At 38.0% G+C, this 24431-nt stretch overlaps 1 protein-coding gene across 1 annotated transcript; it reads left to right on the forward strand.

Moving 5' to 3' along the window:
• The first annotated feature begins 8566 nt into the window (after nucleotides 1-8566).
• On the forward strand, nucleotides 8567-10255 carry LOC140892667 (beta-1,6-galactosyltransferase GALT29A-like). Its single transcript, XM_073301614.1, has one exon. The coding sequence runs from the start codon at nucleotides 8851-8853 to the stop codon at nucleotides 10036-10038; it is 1188 nt and encodes a 395-aa protein (XP_073157715.1). The 5' UTR covers nucleotides 8567-8850; the 3' UTR covers nucleotides 10039-10255.
• Nucleotides 10256-24431: the final 14176 nt, after the last annotated feature.

The raw sequence follows: 24431 nt of genomic DNA on the forward strand, positions 1-24431 counted from the left end.
TGGCTTTGATGAACCGTGTGTTTCAGAAATATCTTGATGACTTCGTTATAATATTTATTGATGATATTTTGATATATTCGAAGAATCTGATTGATCATTCTGAGCATTTGAGAACTGTGTTGAAGACTCTGAGATCTAAGAAACTGTATGCTAAACTGTCGAAATGTGAGTTTTGGCTGAAACAGGTTGTGTTTCTTGGACATATTATATTCGGGGATGGTATATCTGTTGATCCCGGTAAAGTCGAGGCTGTGATCAATTGGTCTAGACCTACATCTGTTCCTGAAATTCGTAGTTTCATGGGTTTGGCTGGGTATTATCATCGTTTTATTAAAGATTTTTCTAGTATTGCGAAGCCGATTACTCAGTTAACTCAGAAGAATGCTCCTTTTATCTGGTCTGAAGCTTGTGAATCCAATTTTATTGAGTTGAAGAAGCGACTGACCAGTGCACCAGTCTTGACGATCCCTTCAGGTACTGGTGGTTTCACTGTTTATTGTGATGCATCTGATCGAGGTTTGGGATGTGTATTGATGCAGCGAGGGCATGTGATTGCTTATGCCTCGAGACAGTTGAAGCCTCACGAGACCAGATATCCGATTCATGATCTTGAATTGGCCGCCATCATATTTGCTTTGAAGATTTGGCGACATTATCTATACGAAGAGCAGTTTGAGATCTATTCTGATCACAAGAGTCTGAAATATTTATTTTCACAGTCAGAACTGAATATGTGACAGCGTAGATGGCTTGATTTGCTCAAAGATTTTGATTGTGAAATTAAATACTATCCGGGAAAATCCAATGCAGCTACTGATGCATTGAGTCGAAAGGTATGTTTTCTATCTTTATCAACGATTGGTGTATCCCATTTGATTGAAGACTGTTGTTTTTCTGGATTAGTATTTGACATGAATTGTCAGCCTCTTCGACTTTATCAAATTCAAGTTGAACCAGAGTTACTTTTGAGAATTAAAGATGCTCAGAGACTTGATCAGAATGTGCAGAATTCGATTGAGAAAGTTCGATCAGGGCATGTATCTGAATATCAGGTTCGAGATGATCTTTTATATGTTAACAATCGCCTTGTAGTGCCTGATATTTTTGATGTGCGACAACAACTACTGAAAGAGGCGCATTGTAGTCGTTATAGTATTCATCCTGGTGGGAGGAAGATGTACAACGATTTGAAGACTCGATATTGGTGGAAACCAATGAAGTCCGATATCACTGATTTTGTGTCTCGATGTCTTAATTGCCAACAGGTGAAGTCTGAAAGGAAGAAATCGTCTGGTTTATTACAGAGTTTATCAGTGCCTGAATGGAAATGGGATCATATTTCCATGGATTTCGTGACAAAGTTACCTCGATCTTCTAGAGGTTGTGATGCTATCTGGGTGATTATCGATAGATTGACGAAATCAGCGTGTTTTATACCTTATCGTATGACATATAGACACGATCAGATGGCAGAGCTTTATGTCCGAGAAGTTGTCAGATTGCATGGAGTGCCGAAGTCTATTGTATCAGATCGTGATCCTCGATTAACGTCACACTTCTGGCACAGTTTACAGAGTGCTTTGGGTACTCAGTTACACTTGAGCACAGCCTATCATCCACAGACAGACGGACAGTCTATGCGTACCATTCAGACGTTGGAGGACATGTTGAGAGCTGTGGTGCTTGATTTTGGCACTAGTTGGCAAGATTCACTACCTCTTTGTGAATTTTCGTACAACAACAGCTATCAATCGAGTATTGAAATGGCTCCGTTTGAAGTTTTGTATGGAAAAAGGTGTCGATATCCTCTTTACTGGGATGATATTTCTGAGGTACCTGATATTGGACCTGATATGATTCGAGATATGACTGAACAAGTGAAAGTTATTCAGAGAAGAATGAAGACAGCTCAGGACAGACAAGCGAAGTATGCCAATGTTCGACGTCGACCTTTGTCTTTTGAACAGGGGGATCGTGTATTTCTGAAGATTTCTCCGTTCAGAGGCACTGTACGATTTGGCAAGCGAGGGAAGTTGTCTCCACGTTATATCGGTCCGTATGAAATTCTTGAGAAAATAGGCAATCTTGCCTATCGATTAGCTTTGCCTCCATCCTTGTCTGGAATACATGATGTCTTTCATGTATCGATGCTTCGAAAATACCTTGCTGATGAATCTCATGTGCTTCAAGCTGAGGAGGCTGAACTCGACGAAACTTTGAGTTATTTTGAAAAGCCAATTCAGATTCTTGATCGTAAGGACAAGAAACTTCGAACGAAGACTATTCCGCTTGTGAAAGTCCAGTGAAGTCGTCATGGTATTGAAGAATCAACTTGGGAAACGGAATTAGATATGCGACAACGATTTCCAGAGATGTTTCAATGATGTGAGTTCTCCTTTAGTTTTCTGTTATCTGATATATCTTATGTGCTGATCATACTTGGGATTTCGAGGACGAAATCGTGTCTTAGTGGGGGAGAATTGTAACGCCCGAAATTATTTAATTTTAATTCGAAAATATTTAATTTGGGAATATTTTGAGTTTTGATTTAAATTCTAATATTCTTAAATTATTTAGGATTGAAATTGAATGAAATGAGAAGTTGAGGACTGAATCGCAAATTTTGAAGAGTTGAGGGGCCAAAGTGCAAATAGTGGAAAATTGTTGGACACTTGTGATTCTGATAAGCAATCATGTGTAGGACATCACATTTCATCAGAAAACTTAGAGAAAGAACCGAGAAAGAGGAAGAGAAGAGAACTCAAGTCTATCTTCATCTTCAAATCGCCGTATCTTCTAATCCAGTTATCCGATTTTGATTCCGAAAAGTGTTTTGGAATCCTCGAGATGAGACCTTCGATTTGATGTAAGTTTTCTTTTGATTCATTATGGTTTGAGAATTCGAAAATGGCAGAGATCAGTTAGTTGGTTCTTGTTTGAGGTTTGAAGTGTTATATCTTGTGGTATTGAAGAAGAGTTATTTGAAGGGTGATTGTATGCTATTGTGATGCTTTAGAAGCTTCAATTAGAAATTAGTAGCATCTGATATTGCTGAGTTTTGACATATATGTGCTGGTTTGATGGATATGTGCTGCTATAGTTGTTAGAAATTAGTTTCGGTTACCGATTTTGTACCGTTACTCCGCCGAACTTATGATTTGAGGCTGTTTTGCTATTGTTTGTTGGACTGAGATGTTGCTGAGTGTTAGCTGATATTTCTTTGGTTTATATGTTATGATTACAGTGCATAAACAGGGCACGTCAACTTGAGAATTCCAATTTTGGAACCGGTAGAAGAAAGAAGAAGGTTTGTGGTATTTTTGCTTTGAAGATGAGTTGTAACTTGAGCAGATTTTTATACAAGTCTTGTGATTGTATTGTTCAGATTTGGATAGCTTGAAGTTGCCTTGAAACATCACATTTGAAAGGTAAAAGTGGACTACTATGTTGAATGGGATTATAACTCGAGATGGTTTGTATCGAGTTCCCTAAATCACATACTTATTTGCTTATTTGATTTTATATGTTGTACTTGAATGGTTGAATGAGTCTTGATTTTAATGAATGCTATTTTGTTGATATATGTTGCATTCATCTTGTAAGACTCGTTCTTTGATTTTGAAATGAACGGACACGTTTGATTAGACGATTTGAGGGATTATATATGTATGGCCTGGGTGGTTGACTTAGCCTAGCGTCTGATTTACATATATAATGGCTTCAAAGTCTAGAAAAGCAAGATAAATAGCCCCACCTCGATCGGGAGAGTCGGTGGTTAGTTATGATATCTTCTTCTCGGGATCCCAAACGATGAATTAGAGAACCTTGTTTTAAAACATGCATTGTAGTTACTTTTATATCATGAATTTGATATATTCTTTGCTATGAAAGTTTAGTTGCTTTTACTGGGAAATATATTTCTCACCGGAGTTATCCGGCTATTGTTGTGTTGTATATGTCATGGCAATAGGCGGGAGTGGAACCGGACAAAAGCGAGCTTGGTGAACAAGGGATGAGAGAATAGCGTGATGATCCGGTATAGATGTTGAGTAGCTGTCACTTGTTTAATAAGATCAAGAGTATGTTGTTTAGATAGTAGACTTGAATCTTGTCTACTTTACTTTTTAAGTCGATCCTATGTTAGAGTTGAAATTGTACACTTGAATATGGAATTATACTTGATCTTGTAATCACATTGGAACTAGATGTATTAATTTGGTATGGAGATGTTATTGTATATGTTGTTGCCTTGTTAATAATTCTTAGAATATGGTGATGTGTGTTTTTGGACTTGATTCAACATGTCTAGAACTTTATCTTTATTTTGGGCATGTTTTTGTAGCAAAGAATCAAGTTGGCAAACAATTTTCAGAACAAGAATGAGCTGCAATTCTTAGGCAAGAATCTGCCCAGGGCAGCGCCCGAGCTGCAGAAAACAGCAGCTCGAGCGCACCCCTTTGGTGCTCACACCCGAGGGTGGGAGCTCGAGCGGCTGAAAAGAGCCGCCCGAGCGCACCCCCCCTCTAAAAAAAAAAAAAAAAAATCTTTGCAGCTTCAGATGCTTGTTGATTGCTTATCTTTAATTCATGATCTTGGATTAATTTTATGATTTGAGAGATTAAGAACCGGGTCGTCACACATTGAAAGTTTGGGAAGTAAATTCTCCAGCATTATCAAGTCTTATTTTCTTGATTGTATAATCGGGAAATTGATTCCGCAATTTTATTATTTGAGCCATTAATCTTGCAAATGCCACATTCCGAGTTGACAATAAGCATAATGTGACCATCTGCTGGAGGCATCGATCAATACCATAAAATATCTAAATGGTCCACATGGTGGATGAATTGGCCCACAAATATCATCCTGAATACGTTCAAGAAATATGGGTGATTCTGTTTGGATTTTAGCTGGCGATGGTCTTATAATAAGTTTTCCAAGAGAACATGCTTTACATTAAAACTTATTATTCTGAAAGATCTTCTGGTCTTTCAATGGATGACCATGTGTATTTTCAATAATTCTTCGCATCATTATTGAACCAGGATGTCTCAATCGATCATGCCAATTGGTTAATATTGAAGAACTATTAACCATCATATTTGATTCGATTGGCCTTATATGTGTATAATGCAATCCAGTAGGGAGCATTGATAATTTTTCAACCACATATTTATTTCCTGATTTATATGTGGTAAGATACATATATTTCTGATTTCCATCAGTTATTGTCTCAGTAATATATCCATGAGAATATATGTCATTAAAACTCAAAAAATTTCTTTTTGATTTTGGTGAATATAAAGCATCATTTATCAAAAATTTTGTTCCATTAGGTAACAAAAAATGTGCTTTTTCACAACCTTCAATCAAGTCTACAAGACCTGATATTGTATTCACCATTGTTTTTGTTGGTTTTATTTCCAAGAAATATCTTTCATCTCGCAGAATAGTGTGCGTTGTACCACTATCCGGTATGCAAATTTTCATGATATTATTTCCATGTTTGCTCATAGCATTTTCCATATCAAACTTCACAAAAATGCAATAAAGAAAAATTAAGTACAATACAAATGCAAAATATAACATGCTTTATAATACAAAAATACATGAAAAATACAAATTTGTTACAATCTAGTCCCACCAATCTTTTAATCAATGTCTTCGAAAGCATTCAAAAAATCTGCAGCATTGAAACTAGTTGAACCAATTAAATGGTTACTGTTTTCAACAAAATTGGTCTCTTTTTCTTTTCCCTTTGTCGATTCTTTATAGAGCTTACATAGGTGCTCAGGGGTTCGATAAATATGTGACCAATGTCCTGGAGTACCACATCTATAACAAACACTCTCATGTCTTTTTGAGTGATTTTCATTTTCACTCATGCTTTCATGCTGCCTTTTTGGTGGGTGATTCGTGACGTTCTTTTGAGATGAGTTATTGAAAAAACTCTCTCGATTATTTTCATATCCACGGCCGCGACCACGACCGCGATCATTTTTGCGTCCACGTCCACGCCCACGTACTCGACCTCGTCCACGACCAAAATCTGGTCTATGCCTTTGATTTTGGTTTTCATTTTTAATTATGACATTTGCTTCTGGAAATGCCGTTGATCCAGTGGGTCGGGATTGATGATTTCTTACTAACAATTCGTTGTTCTTTTCCGCCACAAGAAGACATGCGATGAGTTCAGAATATCTCAAAAATCCACGCACTCTATACTGTTGCTGTAGAGTTATATTTGATGCGTGAAAAGTGGAAAATGTTTTCTCAAGCATTTCCATCTCTGTGACTTCAAGTCCACAGAATTTCAATTGAGAGACTATTCGATACATCGCAAAATTATAATCACTGACTTTTTTAAAGTCTTGGAATCTCAACATATTTCATTCATCACGGGCGGTCGGAAGTATCACTTCCCTTATATGCTCAAATCTTTCTTTCAAGCCTTTTCATAAAATCATTGGGTCTTTTTCTGTGAGATACTCACATTTCAACCCTTCATCAAGATGTCGACGTAAGAAAATCATAGCTTTTGCTTTATCTTGTGAGGTTGATAAATTATTTTCTTTGATGGTTTCAGTTAGACCCAATGACTCAAGATGCATCTCAACATCAAGAGTCCATGACATATAATTTTTTTCAGTGATATCGAGTGCAACGAATTCAAGCTTTGCCAAGTTTGACATGGTGGTACTAGAAAAATAACAATGCATTTTATTAGTTAATTTCTATTAGTATGATAATACAAAATAATGGAAGGACGAAAATTACAAGTGCGTATATAAATAGATAAAAAATCTATGGTGGAAAATCGCCGGTGAGTACAAAACTCGTGAGCATGATGATCATAGTCGTTATGAAAAATAGTCTTAGAAAGGTCAAAAACTCCATCTTCTTCTTTTTCGAAAAAAACCGAGGAGAAATTATTTTGAGAGAAAGAGTGAATTTGGTGTGATTGAAAATGAGTTTGAGTGAATATATTTATAGGGCAAAAACTATCCGTTTGTGACCGTTGGGGGTAAGAAAAAAATCGAGTATGTGTTGAATAAAAATTTGTGATAATGATGCAATGCATATAATGATAATCATAATTAAATAATTATGTATATCATATCATATTATTATAAGGTCGGTGTCGTAGACATTCTTTTATATAATATTATAAAATTATACTAATATAGTTAGTATAAAGTCAGGTATAGTATATCATATGACATTATTATAAGATCGGTGTCATAGACAGCCTTTTATATAATAACATGAAATTATACAAATATAATTGTATTGTTTAAAAACCTTAGAGGCTTTTATACTTGTCGTATCCCTTACCGGGAGTGTGGGATGTCGTCTTAACATCCTCCCAGGATTTATAACAAGTTTTTGAAATTCATAACATGATATTATACACAATAAAAATATATAAACAGTAAAAATGAATATTCTTACTTGTTGATTATTTTTGACTTCTTCTTATATTTTGGAGCGTCGAAAATTATAGAGAACCTTCGAGCGATCGTGCTGATAACGTGTTGTGAAAAAGTAAAAATTTACGGTAAAAAGTAAATACTCCAAAACTCAAAATATATCAAACTCTACACTTTATAATATTTTTCTCTCAACTCAATTGTGTATTTTTCATCACAAATGAAGACCTATTTATAGATCTACATTTGAGATTAGTCCAAAAATTAATACATCATTATCTACATCATCACACACTAATTTTTCACATTTTACAACTCAATATTCAACATTCAACATTCAATATTCAATATTTAACATAATAATAATAATAATATATTTTTCAACACCAACCAAAATATATGTCCAACAAAGAGGTCATTACTTTTTCTAGCTATTATTTGGGGTCGAAATTGTTTTAGTCCCTCGCAAAATAACCATACAGATCTTCATTTTTTTTCTCACATTTCTAACTGCAGTTCAGTTTTTTCTTTCACAAAACGGTCTTGGATAAATGAGCAACAAATGGACCAATATGTACATTAAGGAGGCGTTAACATTAGAGATTGCTACCTTATGAGTCTATGCATCTTTCCAATATCCATGCGATGAGTTAAGAATTCTAATATTACTTGAGTTATATATTCGTCAGCACAAGAGTTACGTTTCGATTCCACTCTTGGACTAATCACTTAGTTCTATATGATCACTTTTGGTGCCATGCTAAATCACAATTATTCACCTTTTTTTTTTTGGGTCCAAATTAATCCTTTTCCTTGTCAAGGCATGTCACATACACGTTGAGAAAGCCGAAAATGTTGTTTCTGTTTTAGTCTGGCCTGGTCAGAAAATGAATGAATATTGAAAAATAGTGTAGATTCCAAATAGATTCCACCAGATACAAGTTGTCCTAAACAAACCTATAAATTACAATTATTAAATAAATATTTTAAAACACAAATTCTTCTGCGCCGAACCAACAGAAATCAGTTGGAAAAATCAAGATCACACGCCAAAACACAGTAATTAACCCCTAACAACATTAATTAGTAGCGTAATTAATATCATAAACTTAATTTCTAGCTAATCTTTCCCATGTTCATTGTAGTTTCTGAATGTCCCTATAGACCTCGGATCCCACTCCACCAATATACATTTGCACCAGATCCCTTCGCTGTTTCACTTTCAATAATCCAAATTTCTACAGCTCGTATCCAAATCCAATGCACATTTGTTTCTATTCTTCTTTAAATCCATATATCCAACATGAATCAGAACAAGACCCTTCTCATATCCTCCAAATTCTTGCACATAATTATCTGTAAAGAAATTTGAGATTGATTTTGTTCTTTAAATTGTCGGTAGTTTTTCAACGACCCATTAATGTACAGCTCAGTTAAGACCGGATTCCGGTCTCTGTACATCACTCTGCTGCTGATAGTGGTGGCCGCCACTCTCACCATCCGGGCACTGCTCCATTTCAATGGCGGCGGAGCCAGCTTTCAGCAGAAATATGAAATCCCACCTGCTAGAACCCCTCAAAAACCAGTCTTTAACGAAACGCTTTTGAAATATGCTGCTGTCGAAATAGCGGAGGCTCGTGTAAAGCAAGAAGTCGATGATTTGTTGAATGCAAATTTCAGAAACAGAGGCGAAAAGGGATCTTTCCTTTCTTTTGGAAGGCACCGCATTGATTTGAGGCTCAAGTCTTCTAGAGGGATTCCACTGCAGGTCCAGTCCCCGGAGTTCAATCGCCTGTGGTTAAATCTCAGGAGGTATTTGAGTGATTGGTGGAGGAACAGAAGGCTGGATTTGGATACAACGTTGGATTCTGCTAATGATGCTAAAGTTACTTTTGAGGAGTACTACAGTGGTGTAAAAGATTCAAGAAAGAGATACAAGAGTTGTGCTGTGGTGGGAAACAGTGGGATTCTGTTGAGTAGTGATCATGGTAAGCTGATCGATAGTCATGAGATTGTTATTCGGCTAAACAACGCGAGAATCGCGGGATATGAGCGCGACGTGGGGGCGAAAACGAGTGTGTCTTTCATTAACAGCAACATATTAAGTTCGTGTGCGCGCAGGGTGGATTGTTTTTGCCATCCTTACGGCGAGGAAGTGCCTACGGTTATGTATATATGTCAACCGGTTCACTTTTTCGATTTCTTGGTGTGCAATGCTTCTCACAAGGCGCCTTTGGTTGTTACCGATCCAAGATTCGACATGTTGTGTGCTAGGATCGTGAAGTATTACTCGTTGAAACGGTTCGTGGAGACAACCGGGAAGGATTGTGGCGAATGGGGGTCGGCTCACGATGCGCTCGAGTTCCACTACTCTTCGGGTATGCAAGCGATCATGCTTGCCGTGGGGACTTGTGACAAGGTTAGTGTTTTTGGGTTCGGGAAATCTTGTTCAGCTAGACACCATTACCATACGAGTCAAAAGGCCGAGCTTTCGCTACACGACTACGAGGCAGAGTATGATTTTTATGAGGATTTGATGAAAAGACCAGAGGCTATTCCCTTCATATCAGATGAATTCAAGTTTCCTTCTGTCGAAATGTATCGCTAAAATTTTGTAGGATTAGCTTTTTTGACTAGTTTTTTATTCAGTACGCGTCTGGCTCCGATCGCATAACGACGTGGGGAAAGAACTAAAGTTGTAACAAGAATATTGTTTCATTATAATTAGCTGAGGTATACAGTCCAAGATATATAGTTAATTCATGATTGTAACTCAATTGTAAGTTTGTAACTAGAAGTTGAAAATGAATGCATTAATTTACAAGTCTGAAGCCCTTTTTTGCTGGTTTGGATATTGTTCTTGAATTGTTAATATATGCATATTTTTAAGGTTTGATTTATTTATTAATCTTTAAGGGGTTGGTGGAACCGATCGATACATGTGAAGTTAGAACAAAGATCAAATCGTGTATTAATTTGATGGTTTAATATTGTATCCTCAAACTAACAAACTTGGATGATGCGGATGTTATGTTAGATTTAAATATATACAACAGTTTCGTTCATGCAATGCGTGCTTAGGAGATAGTTTTTTGGCATGTAATATGCGTGGACTCAAGTAGAAAAGTGTATGGATAATTTTTTGTTGACTAACGCTATATGTGTATCTTGGTTTACACCATTTTTTATTAATGTTTTTTTTGATTAATAATTAGATATTTATTTTTTATCATTGGTATTTTAAATGAGGAAAAATTTAAGTAAGAGTGTAAATCAAGGTGTACATCTAGCATTTTTTTTGTTTATTTTAATAGTGGTTGATTTTTTTTCATAAGATATGTTGAAATTAGTTACACTAATGGCGACAATCAGCTAGAATAATTATTGAAGTTGGATGATTTATTGTAGTTAAGTGCAGTAATTTATCTTTTACACATTTTATAATTTTGTTGTGAAAAATACCGGTAAAAATATTGGTCATTTGGTTTTGTTGTTGTGCCAAATTAGATCAAAGGTATGGTAGAGTGCCACTTCCTTTATATATGCTTTATCACAAGACAATATAAGTTTTTAACTCAAAATTAAAGCTTGACATTATATAGAAATTGCAGATCCCTTCTTTCGTTCCTCCTTTAAGGGTTTGGTTCTACTCTTGAAAATCAATTTGGATATCTATATAATTTTTACTAAATATAATAATTTTCCACCAAAATGAAATTACTAAAAAAAAGAAATCATGTTAATTGATGTTCTATATAATATTGATAATTTTTTATTTAAAATTTGAAATTGATCGGACAATTTTGAATTTCAATTATCAATAGTTTTCTTGAAAAAATATCCATAAATATTATAAATGATAATATGTCAATTTTTTTTTTAAAAAATTGAAATTTGATAAAAAAAATTATCATCTTAAAAAATTAGTTAATTATTGTGTTTCAAATTTTAAAATTTAATCGGATATTATATATTTTTAATTCTGTTATTCTTTTTGTGTCCCAATTAACCTAGGACATTATAATATAACTAGCAAGCGTAGCACACGCGTTGCGTGTGTAACCAAAAAAAGCGGCGACACCTTGATGTATAACTTAATACATGTTCTGAAAATAAATCTAATGCAATCAAATAAGATAACTAAAATATGTTGAAAACTTATATTTGGTCAGAGTTAAACCCAAATTATCTCAAAAACTAAGTAGGTAATGGATGATCAAAGACATTACCATTCCCATATTATTTATATGACACAAGGCGTTCCTTCTTCATAAACCAAATAATGGGATGTTTACATAACATTAATTTGGATCAAACCTTAAATCCATATGCCTTGGAATTAAGTAACAAATATTTCCATAAACAAAGAGACTTATTTCATTTAAATTTTATTTCTCTACATAAATCTTTCGGCTCCCATCTGTAGATTTTGTTTCCATTTGATGGGTATAAGTATATTTTTTAATATACTTTTTATATATAAATTAATAGAGTGGGTCGATTTGCGAGAATAATATTTTTAAAGGACTAATTCTTAATTTTGTCGTCCTGGGTGATTAAATTGCATTTTTTGAGCCTAGGAAGGTTAGTGTGCAATTTAGCTCAATTTTACCTATAAATAGGAGTGAATCTCTTCATTTCAAGGTAAGTGACTCTTTAGGTTAAAAAAGCTCTCTGCTCTCCTGTTTTGTATGGAGGTGACCCGGCGCCTCTAACGTGTGTTCGTGAATCAGGTGACAGCCCAAAATGAAGACGTGCAACTTCTTCAAGTGACCGAAGGAGTAGGAGATCAGGAGATCGTTCCCATCTGTAGGTGACCGAAGAAGCAGGAGATCAGGAGGACGTACGACTTCCTATTTTATTTGCTGAATAGGGACATAATTATTTCGCCCGCATCAGATTGGCGCCGTCTGTGGGAAAGCCACCTATCCACTAGAGATGCAAACGCGATCACATGCCACCCGTAACACTGAAGGTGGACGGGAGCTCCCGCCTCCTAACCACCCGCCGCAAGAGGAGTTTCTGATCACCCCAAATGCCTTGAAATCCATGTTGGAGGAAGCTGCCTCACGTGCGGTCGCGGAGGCCATGACACATTTTTTGGCAACGCAACATCATAACTTGGGAAACAATCCAAATGTAAATGGTGAATTGCCTCCTCCTCAACACCAAGAAAGGAGACGCACACTAGAAGAAGAAGTTGGAACGAACAGGGTACCAAACCCCAGTGCAAGAAGGGAAACAGTGGTCCATGAGGAGGAGGTAAATAGCCACGGGCCCGTGCGCCCCGGAATTCGGACTGAGGATAGAGGAGAAAGTGCTCTAGCAATCTTACCAGCCCGGCGTAGCCCATTCACTACTGCTATCTTAGCTGAGGTACTAACAGCTGGAGTGAAAATAGCAAGTCTGCCAGAGTACGATGGTTTAGGAGATCCTCAGGATCATCTCGATAGGTTTTATGCAAAAGCCGATCTATATGACTTCAGTGATGCCGCGTACTGCAAAATCTTCTGGACTACGCTGACTAATCGCGCACTGGCATGGTTCAAAACTCCCAGCAGGAAGCATTGCAAGCCTGGAACAACATACTCAGCGTTTTCTTCATCAGTTCTCCATTAATCGAAAATACCCTAAGACTGCATCATACCTGTTCTCGGTTGTGAAAAAAGAAGGAGAGAGCTTGAGAGAGTATGTGCAACGTTTTACTCAGGCTGTTCACGAAGTCCCGCATGTCAATCATGATCTCTTGGCAGGAATTATGCAACAAAACCTCCGTCATTGGAAGTTTAAGGAATCCATAGCGGGAAAACCCCCAAGCACCTTGGAAGAATTACTGGAAAGAGCCGAGAAGTATATACGCATTGAGGAGACTATTGAACCACGCTATTTAGGGAAAATAAAAAGAGAAGAAGAAAAACCAAGAGAAGGCCGAAAAGAAGAGAAACGAGGATTCCAAGGCCCTCGTCTTCAGCAGGTACCCCTAAATGCGCGCTTGGCTGATATATTGGTGGTTGCGGAAAAGCAAGGTTTGCTGCAACCTCCGAGGCCAATGAAAGACAACCCAAAGCGACTGAAATCTGACAAGTATTGCCACTTTCACAAAGACAAAGGACATTCTACCGAAGACTGTTATAGTTGAAAGAGTGGGTGCCCAGTGAGCCAACTTGTGGCTATGGGCTTTGATGACTCTTTGTACAAACGATCTTTTGTTTAATGTAATTTACACTTTTATTAATGGCAATGACTTTATCTTTCTTCATATTGTTATATTATGATATACTATTGTTGTTTTGATAAAGACCTTGAATATACTATAGTGTATGTAAGATGTGGTAGAACATGGGGATGTCTATCATGAAATACATCTTATAGTCACTGTATATTCTAAACTGTTCCTAGTCGATTGAGCCGTCCGATAATAAGGATAAGGATCGCTCGAGTTTGAGACTAGCATTTGCGATGCGGAGTACCACGTTTCATTGGTAGGGAACATGGAGATGTTCGAAGCATGCAAATGGATATTCATAGGATGAATAATCGAACTACCCTATCCGGACTTTTCCAAGTGGTTATCACTTATCGAGTGGATAAAGTCCGCGGTTTTGGTTGTACACCATTAGTCCTTACTACTTGAAACATCATGGAGACTCTATATGCTAGTACTGTGCTTTGACTCGTTTACCGACTCTATGGGGGTCATCAGGTGTCGGGATTGGGTACAGTTACAACACATATAGGAGTCGATGCATTGTTGTCAAGGATTCACCACATACTTGCGAGTGTGGATATCCTATGCGATCTGAGGAGATATTAGTGTGACGAATCTCTGGCCAGAGTACTTGATGTGATTTAAGAAATGGTTTCTTAGTAGCACATGCGATGTCACTAATTTGATCTTCAAGATGTATTGCATAGTTATCGAATCTTGAGCGACTCTCGATATACCAATGGTTGTTGATTCGATCGGGATATATGGATGAAGGGACCGTACTGTACGCTAACCAAAATCTACTGGTTCTTGTAGGCACTATCAGTGATACCTAGGGAATCATGGGGCGATGTTGCTAGGCGCTTTACCATGATTCGTTGGGCAAGTCGGAAATCGTTGTTCCGAGTCACAAGGAGTTGTGAGCCCACGGCTAGCTGTATCCCTGAACCATTGAGGGTCACACAGTGTAATGGAGTTTTAATCCCCGTTGAGATAGTTAAATTTAAAGAGTTAAATTTAATGAATAAAGAAGTTGGACTTCTTAAATAAGAGTAAGGGAGTAGGATTTTCCTAAAATGACATAGGGATGTACATTTTTGGAAACCACTGAATTCGGATTCAGGAAAATTTATCTTGACTTTAAAATGTGCAGAAATGGTTTCTGTGCACATTGGTAAAATCGGTTTTATCAATCGGAGTCACGATGAATTTTATATTAATTTCTGAACATGCGGGCTTTGCTTGTCGGGCCTCAACTTATGACTAATGGGCCCTAAGGTGTTAGTGGTCTGCATTATAAATAAGTTATTGCAGTACAGAAATTACACACAGTTGGTCATAATTTTGAGAGACAGTTTTCGAAAAAAACCCTAGCTCTCTCTAGAAATTCGGCCGCCCCTCCCTCTCTCTGTCAGAGATTTTCCGGTCTGTGATTTTGAATTGCAGACAGGATTAGCGAATCAAATTCGTTATTCTCTTCGCAGAAAACTTCTGATAGATTTTCTAGTGCAATCTATCAGAGGGATTAAACCTCCATTCGTGGACCTGATTGAAGGAAAGCTTGTTCATCAGTTCCAGGGAGATACAAGAAGCGCAGAGAAATCTGTGTGGTGTCCAATAATCTCGCTTCGAGATTGAAGGTAAAATTTAATAATAGTTATTTAATTTTACACACACAAATAATTTAATCGTATGGTTGATACTCACACTATGGAATTGTTCCATACTAAAAATTTTAAACTTCCGCTGCACCGGGTATCAATCGTGATTGATCTGAACGCCAGTTACCCAACAGTGGTATCAGAGCCAGGTTGCTCAGATCAAACGATTAAATTAATCGATTGTACAAAAATTTTTGAGTCTTGGTTTTTAAAAACAAAATAAATATTTTAAATAAAAAAATTTTTTTTTCGGGCAAAACCCGGGCAGCGATTGGATCGCTGCCCGGTGGGGCAGCGACGGTCGCTGCCCCGGGCGGCGCACGGCGCCGTCCAAAGGGGGCGCACCGCGCCGCCCACCGCGGCGCACGTCGCCGCCCAGGGGCGACGCTCGGCACCGCCCCGGGCAGCGCACGGCGCCGCCAGGGCAGCGATTGTCGCTGCCCTAAAGGGGCAGCCGGGCTGCCCCGGCCCGCGCCCACGGTGCGGGCCGGCCCGGGAGTGTCCCGGGCGCCCGCGGGAAAAATTATTTTTTTTATTTAAATTAATTTTAATGTGTTAAAATTTTATTTTTGGTCCGGTCAAAAATTGTTTTTGATTGGTTCACGAGGCATCGGATCGAATTGTTCGAGTCCGAAAATTTTAAAATTGATTTTTGGATAAATTTGAATTTTTGGAAAATTTTAATATTTTATCCTTAAATTGAATTTTAAAATCAATTATTTTTGGTACAATTGATGATAAGATTTCATCTTATGTATATATTAAGTAAAATATGATTTTATCTATAAAATTAGATTCTGTAGATAAAATATGATTTTATTTAATAAAAGGTAAAATATGATTTTATATGTAAAATATGATTTTATATATAAAATATGATTTTATCCGGTTTAAATTTAAATTGCCATATGCATGATATCCAATAAATTAATTTTGAATTAAATGTTATTGGATAAGGATGATCGATTTCCATGACCAATTTTGTAGGTGTATGTTAGGAATTTACATTTGTTTTATTGTTGTTGGTTTTATTAATGGGCCTGGTTTATGGCCCAATATGAATGTCATATGTAATAAAAGTGGGCTTGGTTTATGGCCCGTTCCCACCCCTAAAATGTATCCCCTACTTGTCATTACTATTTATTGTAAATACATTAGATTTAGTGGGAGATCAAGATTTGAAGATGGTGGGCCCAGCAGACAATAAAGACGAAGAAATGTAAATTGGAAGCTAATGTAATAGGATTGCATTGCATACTGCATATTACCTAGGATTGGACTAAGACTCGTGATTGGCAACCACGAGTCAATTAGAAATGGAATCGATCATCCTATATATAATATATGATATTATGATTGTATGCATGTTTTAGACATAATTGTATGAATCCGGCAAGCATACAATAAATTGAAAAATGATGAGACAAATTTTCATAATTAAAAATCCCTCATTTTAAATATGATTTAAAATTGATATCAAGATAAATAAAGGAAATTTTAAATTTGTTTAAATGTTCCTACCTTCCATCAACGGTCAATGTATGTGATGCTACCCGCGGATACGGTCCGGCTCATATTATTGGGGGGGCCCGTCCATCGGAAAGCTGTACATTGGATCGACACATGTTGTAAGTTGGGTGGAACTCCCATGGGATCGGCTCATATTATTGGGGATCCACATGGCGACCGTCCATCACAACTTAATATTGATGGGTCATCTTGACATGTCACTATAAACGGCGTCATATTATTGGGCCCTTATTGGACATGAGGTAAATACATGGGGGTTGCTTTGGAAGCAATTGGGCTCTACCTTTTGAGAATTATGGTTGGCTGATATTATTCGGGACCATAAGTTTGTCAATTGGACTCCATGTTCTCACTAAGGAAAAAGTTTCCCGTTTTCACTAGAGGGTAGTGAAATCGTTAAAATAGTGGGAGTGAGATTCATAAAATTAAATTCGCCTATTTTATGTCTTAGTAAAATTGCTTAAACAATCATTGATATATGTCTGTTTTTCTTTTCAGTATTTCATACAATGAATTCGCGTAATCCATTATTCTCGATCCTCGAACAAAACAAGTTGACTGGCGCAAACTATACGGAATGGTTTCCGGAAGTTGAAGATTGTCTTGACTTCGGAGAAGATGCTCTACGTGTTAGAGAAATCACCTCCGAAGGAAGCACCAGCTGACGTAAGTCCGGAGGAATTGGCCAAACTTGATGCATGGTGGGACCATGACATCAAGACCAAATGCTATATGCAAGCCTCGATGTCTGATGAACTCCAGAGGCGATTTGAGGACACCGTGAATGCTGCTGACATTCACGCTCAACTCAAGGAACTTTTTGGGGCTCAATCGAGGGCTGAAAGGTTCGCTACTGTTAAGGAGCTAATGACGTGTCGCATGCGTGAAGGGACTTCGGTCCGTGATCATGGGGTACGAGTGATTTGGCTCATACAGAAGTTAGCAACTCTTGATTTGGTGTTGGAGCATGAACTCAACGTGGATTTACTGCTTCTGTCTCTTCCTTCTTCGTTTGACGGATTTGTGGTAAATTTTAATATGAACAAGATAGAGGCCACCCTTGAAGAGATGGTCAATATGCTTGTGACATATGAATCCACACTAAAGAAGGATAAACCAGCTTTCTTGGTGGGCTCCTCATCTTCTGCTAAGAAGGGGCCAAGTACGAAGGGTAAGAAACGTTCTGCCCCACCCAAGAAAGTCGAACCCGAGAAAAAGCACAAGACAAAGGCTTCAAACAATGGAAAATCCAAGGATGTTTGCCATTACTGCAAGAAGCCCGGTCATTGGAAGCGCAACTGCAAGAAATATCTAGAGCAGTTGGGAACTGCAAAGGGTATGTTCTATATTGAAATAAACATTTCACTTAATACTACTTCTTGGGTATTGGATATCGGATGTGGATCTCACATTTGCAATGATTTGCAGGTGATGACAAGAAGTCGCAGGCTTAGAATGGGTGAGACCCAGCTGAGGCTCGGGAATGGTTCCAGAGTTGAAGCTACAGCCATTGGAGATGTTTGTTTAATTTTGCAGAACGGTTTTAAGTTATTTTTAAGAGATGTTTTATTTGTTCCGGATTTAATTAAAAACATTATTTCTGTTTCTATGCTAGATAGAGATGGTTATTCTTGCAATTTTGTGAATGGGATTTGCAATATTTACAAGAATGAATGTTTGATTGGAAATGGACAACTTGAAAACGATCTATACAACTTAAAACTAAAAGACGTTCCAATAAATTATGTTGATAAACCGGCGACAACAAACAAAAGGAAAATCGATAGTCAAAACCCGGCAAACCTTTGGCAAGCTAGACTAGGTCATATTTCCTCAAGGAGGATGAACAAGCTAGTGGGAGAGGGCATGTTTGATATGTCTGATATTAACTCTCTACCTACTTGTGAATCCTGCCTAAAAGGGAAAATGACTAAATCTCCTTTTAAGGGGAAACCTGAGCGTAGTCAAAATCTGTTGGATTTGATCCATACAGATGTTTGTGGTCCATTTAGAGTTGGGACTCAACATGGCCACACCTACTTCATTACCTTTACTGATGATTATTCAATGTATGGGTATTTATATTTAATGAAATATAAGTATGAAGCATTTGAAAAGTTCAAAGAATTCAAGGCTGAAGTAGAAAATAAGCTAGGTAAAAGTATTAAAGCACTTCGATCGGATCGAGGTGGAGAATACTTAAGTACCGATTTTTTGGACTATCTAAAAGAGAATGGGATTCTCTCTCAGTGGACTCCTCCTATGACACCACAGCTTAATGGTGTATCGGAGCGTCGTAATCGAACTTTGTTGGACATGGTTCGATCCATGATGAGCTTCACTGAGCTTCCACCTTCGTTTTGGGGCTATGCGCTTGAAACGGCGGTATTGTTGTTGAACAACGTCCACACTAAAGCAGTGGACAAAACACCATACGAGTTATGGAATGGCAAAGCTCCTAAGTATTCATACTTAAGGATTTGGGGATGTCCTGCTTACGTGAAGCAGACAGTGGGAGATAAGTTGGATAGTCGATCCAGCTTATGTTATTTTGTAGGGTATCCGAAGAATTCAATCGGATATTATTTCTATTATCCTGCTGAAACAAAGGTGTTTGTTTCTAGGAATGCCACCTTCTTGGAGAAGGAGTTCTTATTGGATAATAAAGGCGAGATGATGGAACTCGAAGAAGTTCGAGAAGAACCCGAAATACAAAATAACGATCCTACGCCTCAGGAACCATTACTGGACACGCCTGAACCTAGAAGATTCGAGAGGACTTCTAGACCTCTTGTTCGATATGGTCTTCTTCTTGAAGGGGATCAAGATGAACCCGACATTGGATGTGATCCAAGAAACTTCAAGGAAGCAATTTCTGATGCGGATTCAAATTTATGGCTTGAAGCTATGCAGTCTGAATTGGATTCAATGCATACAAACCAAGTTTGGTCTTTAGTAGATCCTCCTGATGGAATTGTTCCAATAGGGTGTAAATGGATCTACAAGAGAAAGCTTGGCCCTGATGGTAAGGTATTGACCTACAAGGCGCGATTGGTGGCGAAAGGTTACACTCAAAGACAAGGAGTTGACTATGATGAAACCTTTTCACCAGTTGCAATGTTCAAGTCCATAAGAATCCTTATTACCATAGCTGCATGGTATGACTATGAGATATGACAAATGGATGTGAAGACTGCTTTTCTTAATGGAGACATTAAGGAAGAAATCTATATGAAGCAGCCGGAGGGGTTCACATCCATGGGAAGCGAGCATAAGGTATGCAAGCTTCAGAGATCAATTTATGGTCTAAAACAAGCATCAAGAAGTTGGAACCAGAAATTTGATGAAACAATAAAAGATTTTGGTTTCATCAAGAACCCGGAGGAACCGTGCGTGTACAAGAAAGTAGTTAAGGATGCTGTGACATTCTTAGTACTTTATGTTGATGACATCCTACTCATTGGAAATGATGTAGGGATGTTGCAGTCAACAAAGATATGATTATCAGGTAGATTCTCGATGAAGGATTTGGGTGAGGCATCCTACATTCTTGGGATACAGATCTATAGAGATAGATCTAAGAGAATGATAGGACTCACTCAATCAACCTACATCGACACCATATTGAAACGGTTTTCAATGGATGGGTCCAAGAGAGGACATCTTACCCATGTGTCATGGAGTTTCTTTATCCAAGTCTATGTGTCCCAAGACTGATGCAGAGATAGAGAATATGACACATGTACCATATGCGTCAGCTATAGGTAGTATCATGTATGGGATGATATCTACCAGACCGGATGTAGCATTTGCTCTGAGTGTCACGAGCAGATATCAGGCTAATCCTGGTCAAATGCATTGGAAAGCCGTGAAGGACATTCTTAAGTACTTACGAAGGACTAAGAATATGTTCATGGTATATGGAGGACGAGATCTGAAATTGGAAGGCTATACCGACTCTAGCTTCCAAAGTGACGTGGATGACTCGAAGTCAACCTCTGGATTTGTGTTCATGCTCAATGGCGGTGCTGTCTCTTGGAAGAGTTCCAAGCAGGACACCACAGCGGATTCCACCACTGAGGCTGAATACATTGCAGCATCAGCTGCTGCTAAAGAGGCCGTTTGGATGAGGAAGTTCGTCCAAGAGTTGGGCGTCATTCCTGAATTTGTTGGTCCAGTCCCGGTGTACTGTGACAACACGGGTGCCGTTGCTCAAGCAAAGGAAACCAAGGTCTCATCAAAGATCCAAACACGTACTGAGGAAATACCACATCATCCGGGAGATTGTGGAAAGAGGAGACATCACTGTCGAACGAGTAGCCTCTGCAGACAATATCGCTGATCCGCTTACTAAGCCCTTGCCAGGACCATTGTTTGAAAAACATCGCGAAGCAATGGGTCTTACGTAGTATGACTAGTTGGCTATAGGGCAAGTGGAAGATTGAAAGAGTGGGTGCCCAGTGAGCCAACTTGTGGCTATGGGGCTTTGATGACTCTTTGTACAAACGATCTTTTGTTTAATGTAATTTACACTTTTATTAATGGCAATGACTTTATCTTTCTTCATATTGTTATATTATGATATACTATTGTTGTTTTGATAAAGACCTTGAATATACTATAGTGTATGTAAAGATGTGGTAGAACATGGGGATGTCTATCATGAAATACATCTTATAGTCACTGTATATTCTAAACTGTTCCTAGTCGATTGAGCCAGTCCGATAATAAGGATAAGGATCGTCGAGTTTGAGGACTAGCATTTGCGATGCGGAGTACCACGTTTCATTGGTAGGGAACGTGGAGATGTTCGAAGCATGCAAATGGATATTCATAGGATGAATAATCGAAACTACCCTATCCGGACTTTTCCAAGTGGTTATCACTTATCGAGTGGATAAAGTCCGCAGTTTTGGTTGTACACCCATTAGTCCTTTACTACTTGAAAACATCATGGAGACTCTATATGCTAGTACTGTGCTTTGACTCGTTTACCGACTCTATGGGGGTCATCAGGTGTCGGGATTGGGTTACAGTTACAACACATATAGGAGTCGATGCATTGTTGTCAAGGATTCACCACATACTTGCGAGTGTGGATATCCTATGCGATCTGAGGAGATATTAGTGTGACGAATCTCTGGCCAGAGTACTTGATGTGATTTAAGAAATGGTTTCTTAGTAGCACATGCGATGTCACTAATTTGATCTTCAAGATGTATTGCATAGTTATTGAATCTTGAGCGACTCTCGATATACCAATGGTTGTTGATTCGATCGGGATATATGGATGAAGGGACCGTACTGTACGCTAACCAAAATCTACTGGTTCTTGTAGGCACTATCAGTGATACCTAGGGAATCATGGGGCGATGTTGCTAGGCGCTTTACCATGATTCGTTGGGCAAGTCGGAAATCGTTGTTCCGAGTCACAAGGAGTTGTGAGCCCACGGCTAGCTGTATCCCTGAACCATTGAGGGTCACACAGTTGTAATGGAGTTTTAATCCCCGTTGAGATAGTTTAAATTTAAAGAGTTAAATTTAATGAATAAAGAAGTTGGACTTCTTAAATAAGAGTAAGGGAGTAGGATTTCCTAAAATGACATAGGGATGTACATTTTTGGAAACCACTGAATTCGGATTCAGGAAAATTTATCTTGACTTTAAAAATGTGCAGAAATGGTTTCTGTGCACATTGGTAAAATCGGTTTATCAATCGAGAGTCACGATGAATTTTATATTAATTTCTGAAACATGCGGACTTTGCTTGTCGGGCCTCAACTTATGACTAATGGGCCCTAAGGTGTTAGTGGCCTGCATTATAAATAAGTTATTGCAGTACAGAAATTACACACAGTTGGTCATAATTTTGAGAGACAGTTTTCGAAAAAAACCCTAGCTCTCTCTAGAAATTCGGCCGCCCCTCCCTCTCTCTGTCAGAGATTTTCCGGTCTGTGAATTTTGAATTGCAGACAGGATTAGCGAATCAAATTCGTTATTCTCTTCGCGGAAAACTTCTGATAGATTTTCTAGTGCAAAATCTATCAGAGGGATTAAACCTCCATTCGTGGACCTGATTGAAGGAAAGCTTGTTCATCAGTTCCAGGGAGATACAAGAAGCGCAGAGGAAATCTGTGTGGTGTCCAATAATCTCGCTTCGAGATTGAAGGTAAAATTTAATAATAGTTATTTAATTTTACACACACAAATAATTTAATCGTATGGTTGATACTCACACTATGGAATTGTTCCTTACTAAAAATTTTAAACTTCGCGCTGCACCGGGTATCAATCGTGATTGATCTGAACGCCAGTTACCCGACCACCCCCGTGGATGTCACTTCTCTTTTTTATTTTTTATGGCAAGGTGATGTATATTCAGTTGGCACCCTCGAGCAAACTGTTTTACCAAGGATTTTAAAGTCATTTATGTGGTTGCATATTAGTCTATGTATCATTGCTTTCGTATTGACGCGTTGTCGTTCACTTCCACTGTATTTGGTATTTTTGGGAACCTTGTGGCGGGGAAGGTTTGAGGCTATGACAGGTCCAGGAGACTCGCACCAGGAGTGAGGCTGATGCCGGAGGCAGCGAGAGTCTAGCAGTCGGGTTATGACCCTATGAACCTTCGATTTGTTATCGTCGGTTGTATTCTCGCCAATCAGATTGTTGTTGTATTTTGTGTAATCCGCTATTCAACGCTTTTTCAATATTATATTTGCATGCGCTTTATTAAACTCTGATTAGGTTGTGAATCCGGGGTTAGGGTCGCTACAGTTCATCTCTCTCAGCGAAATCTCAAAAACCCTAAACCCTAGCAAAATTTTGCAAGGCTCATATATTTCCATGGCGAATTCATCACCAACTTATATCTCTTAATGCATTGTCGTGGACTTTGAGTCACTGTACGAAATGAAAACGTATGATGAGGGAATCTCCTCATTTTTTTCAGAAGATTGAACACTCGGGATTACTAATTTTTCTATACAGTGTTAATCGCTCGACATATACAAAAAGGACTTATTCTCTCTTTACCATGAATTTCACTACTACAGGACGATGGATGCTATGCCGTTATCAGTTGCAGGGCATCTAATCAGGGTTGATGAAGCATATTTTGCCCAAACTTTCAGTTTACCCACTGAGTGTTTACTATTGATTTCAATACCCATCTCTATGCTCCTGGACTTGACGGAGATGGCAAACAACTTCTCTCAAACTTATGGACAGACCAGTCAGTCTTTCTGCCGTTCAAAAGAGACATAAAGCTGGAATTTCAAAACTAATGGCAGATGTAGTTGCTAAAGGAATTCTTGCTAAGGCTGGATCATTGGCTCGACTGACCAATGAAAATTTTTGGGTCATGACAAATATCTTCAAGGAGATCAAAGTAAATTGGGCATCAGTTCTCTTAAAGATCTTCTACAATATGATATGATATAAACAAAACAATCTTCAAGATATGCAATCCAGATAAGTAGACTTCTTGACCACATGGGTGTAAATCTGCAAGAAACCACTATTTTGCTTAAGTACAGAGTCTTTAAATATATATAAAAAAATTTCAAGCTAAAGAAATGAATAAGAAGCCTTTGGGGTCTG

The sequence above is a fragment of the Henckelia pumila genome, chromosome 3 (assembly GCF_033568475.1).
Source record: "Henckelia pumila isolate YLH828 chromosome 3, ASM3356847v2, whole genome shotgun sequence".
Taxonomy (NCBI): Eukaryota; Viridiplantae; Streptophyta; class Magnoliopsida; order Lamiales; family Gesneriaceae; genus Henckelia; species Henckelia pumila.

Bases quoted from the DNA above. Each gene is read 5' to 3' on its own strand.
- LOC140892667 (XM_073301614.1), top strand. From the start codon at position 8,851: ATGTACAGCTCAGTTAAGACCGGATTCCGGTCTCTGTACATCACTCTG.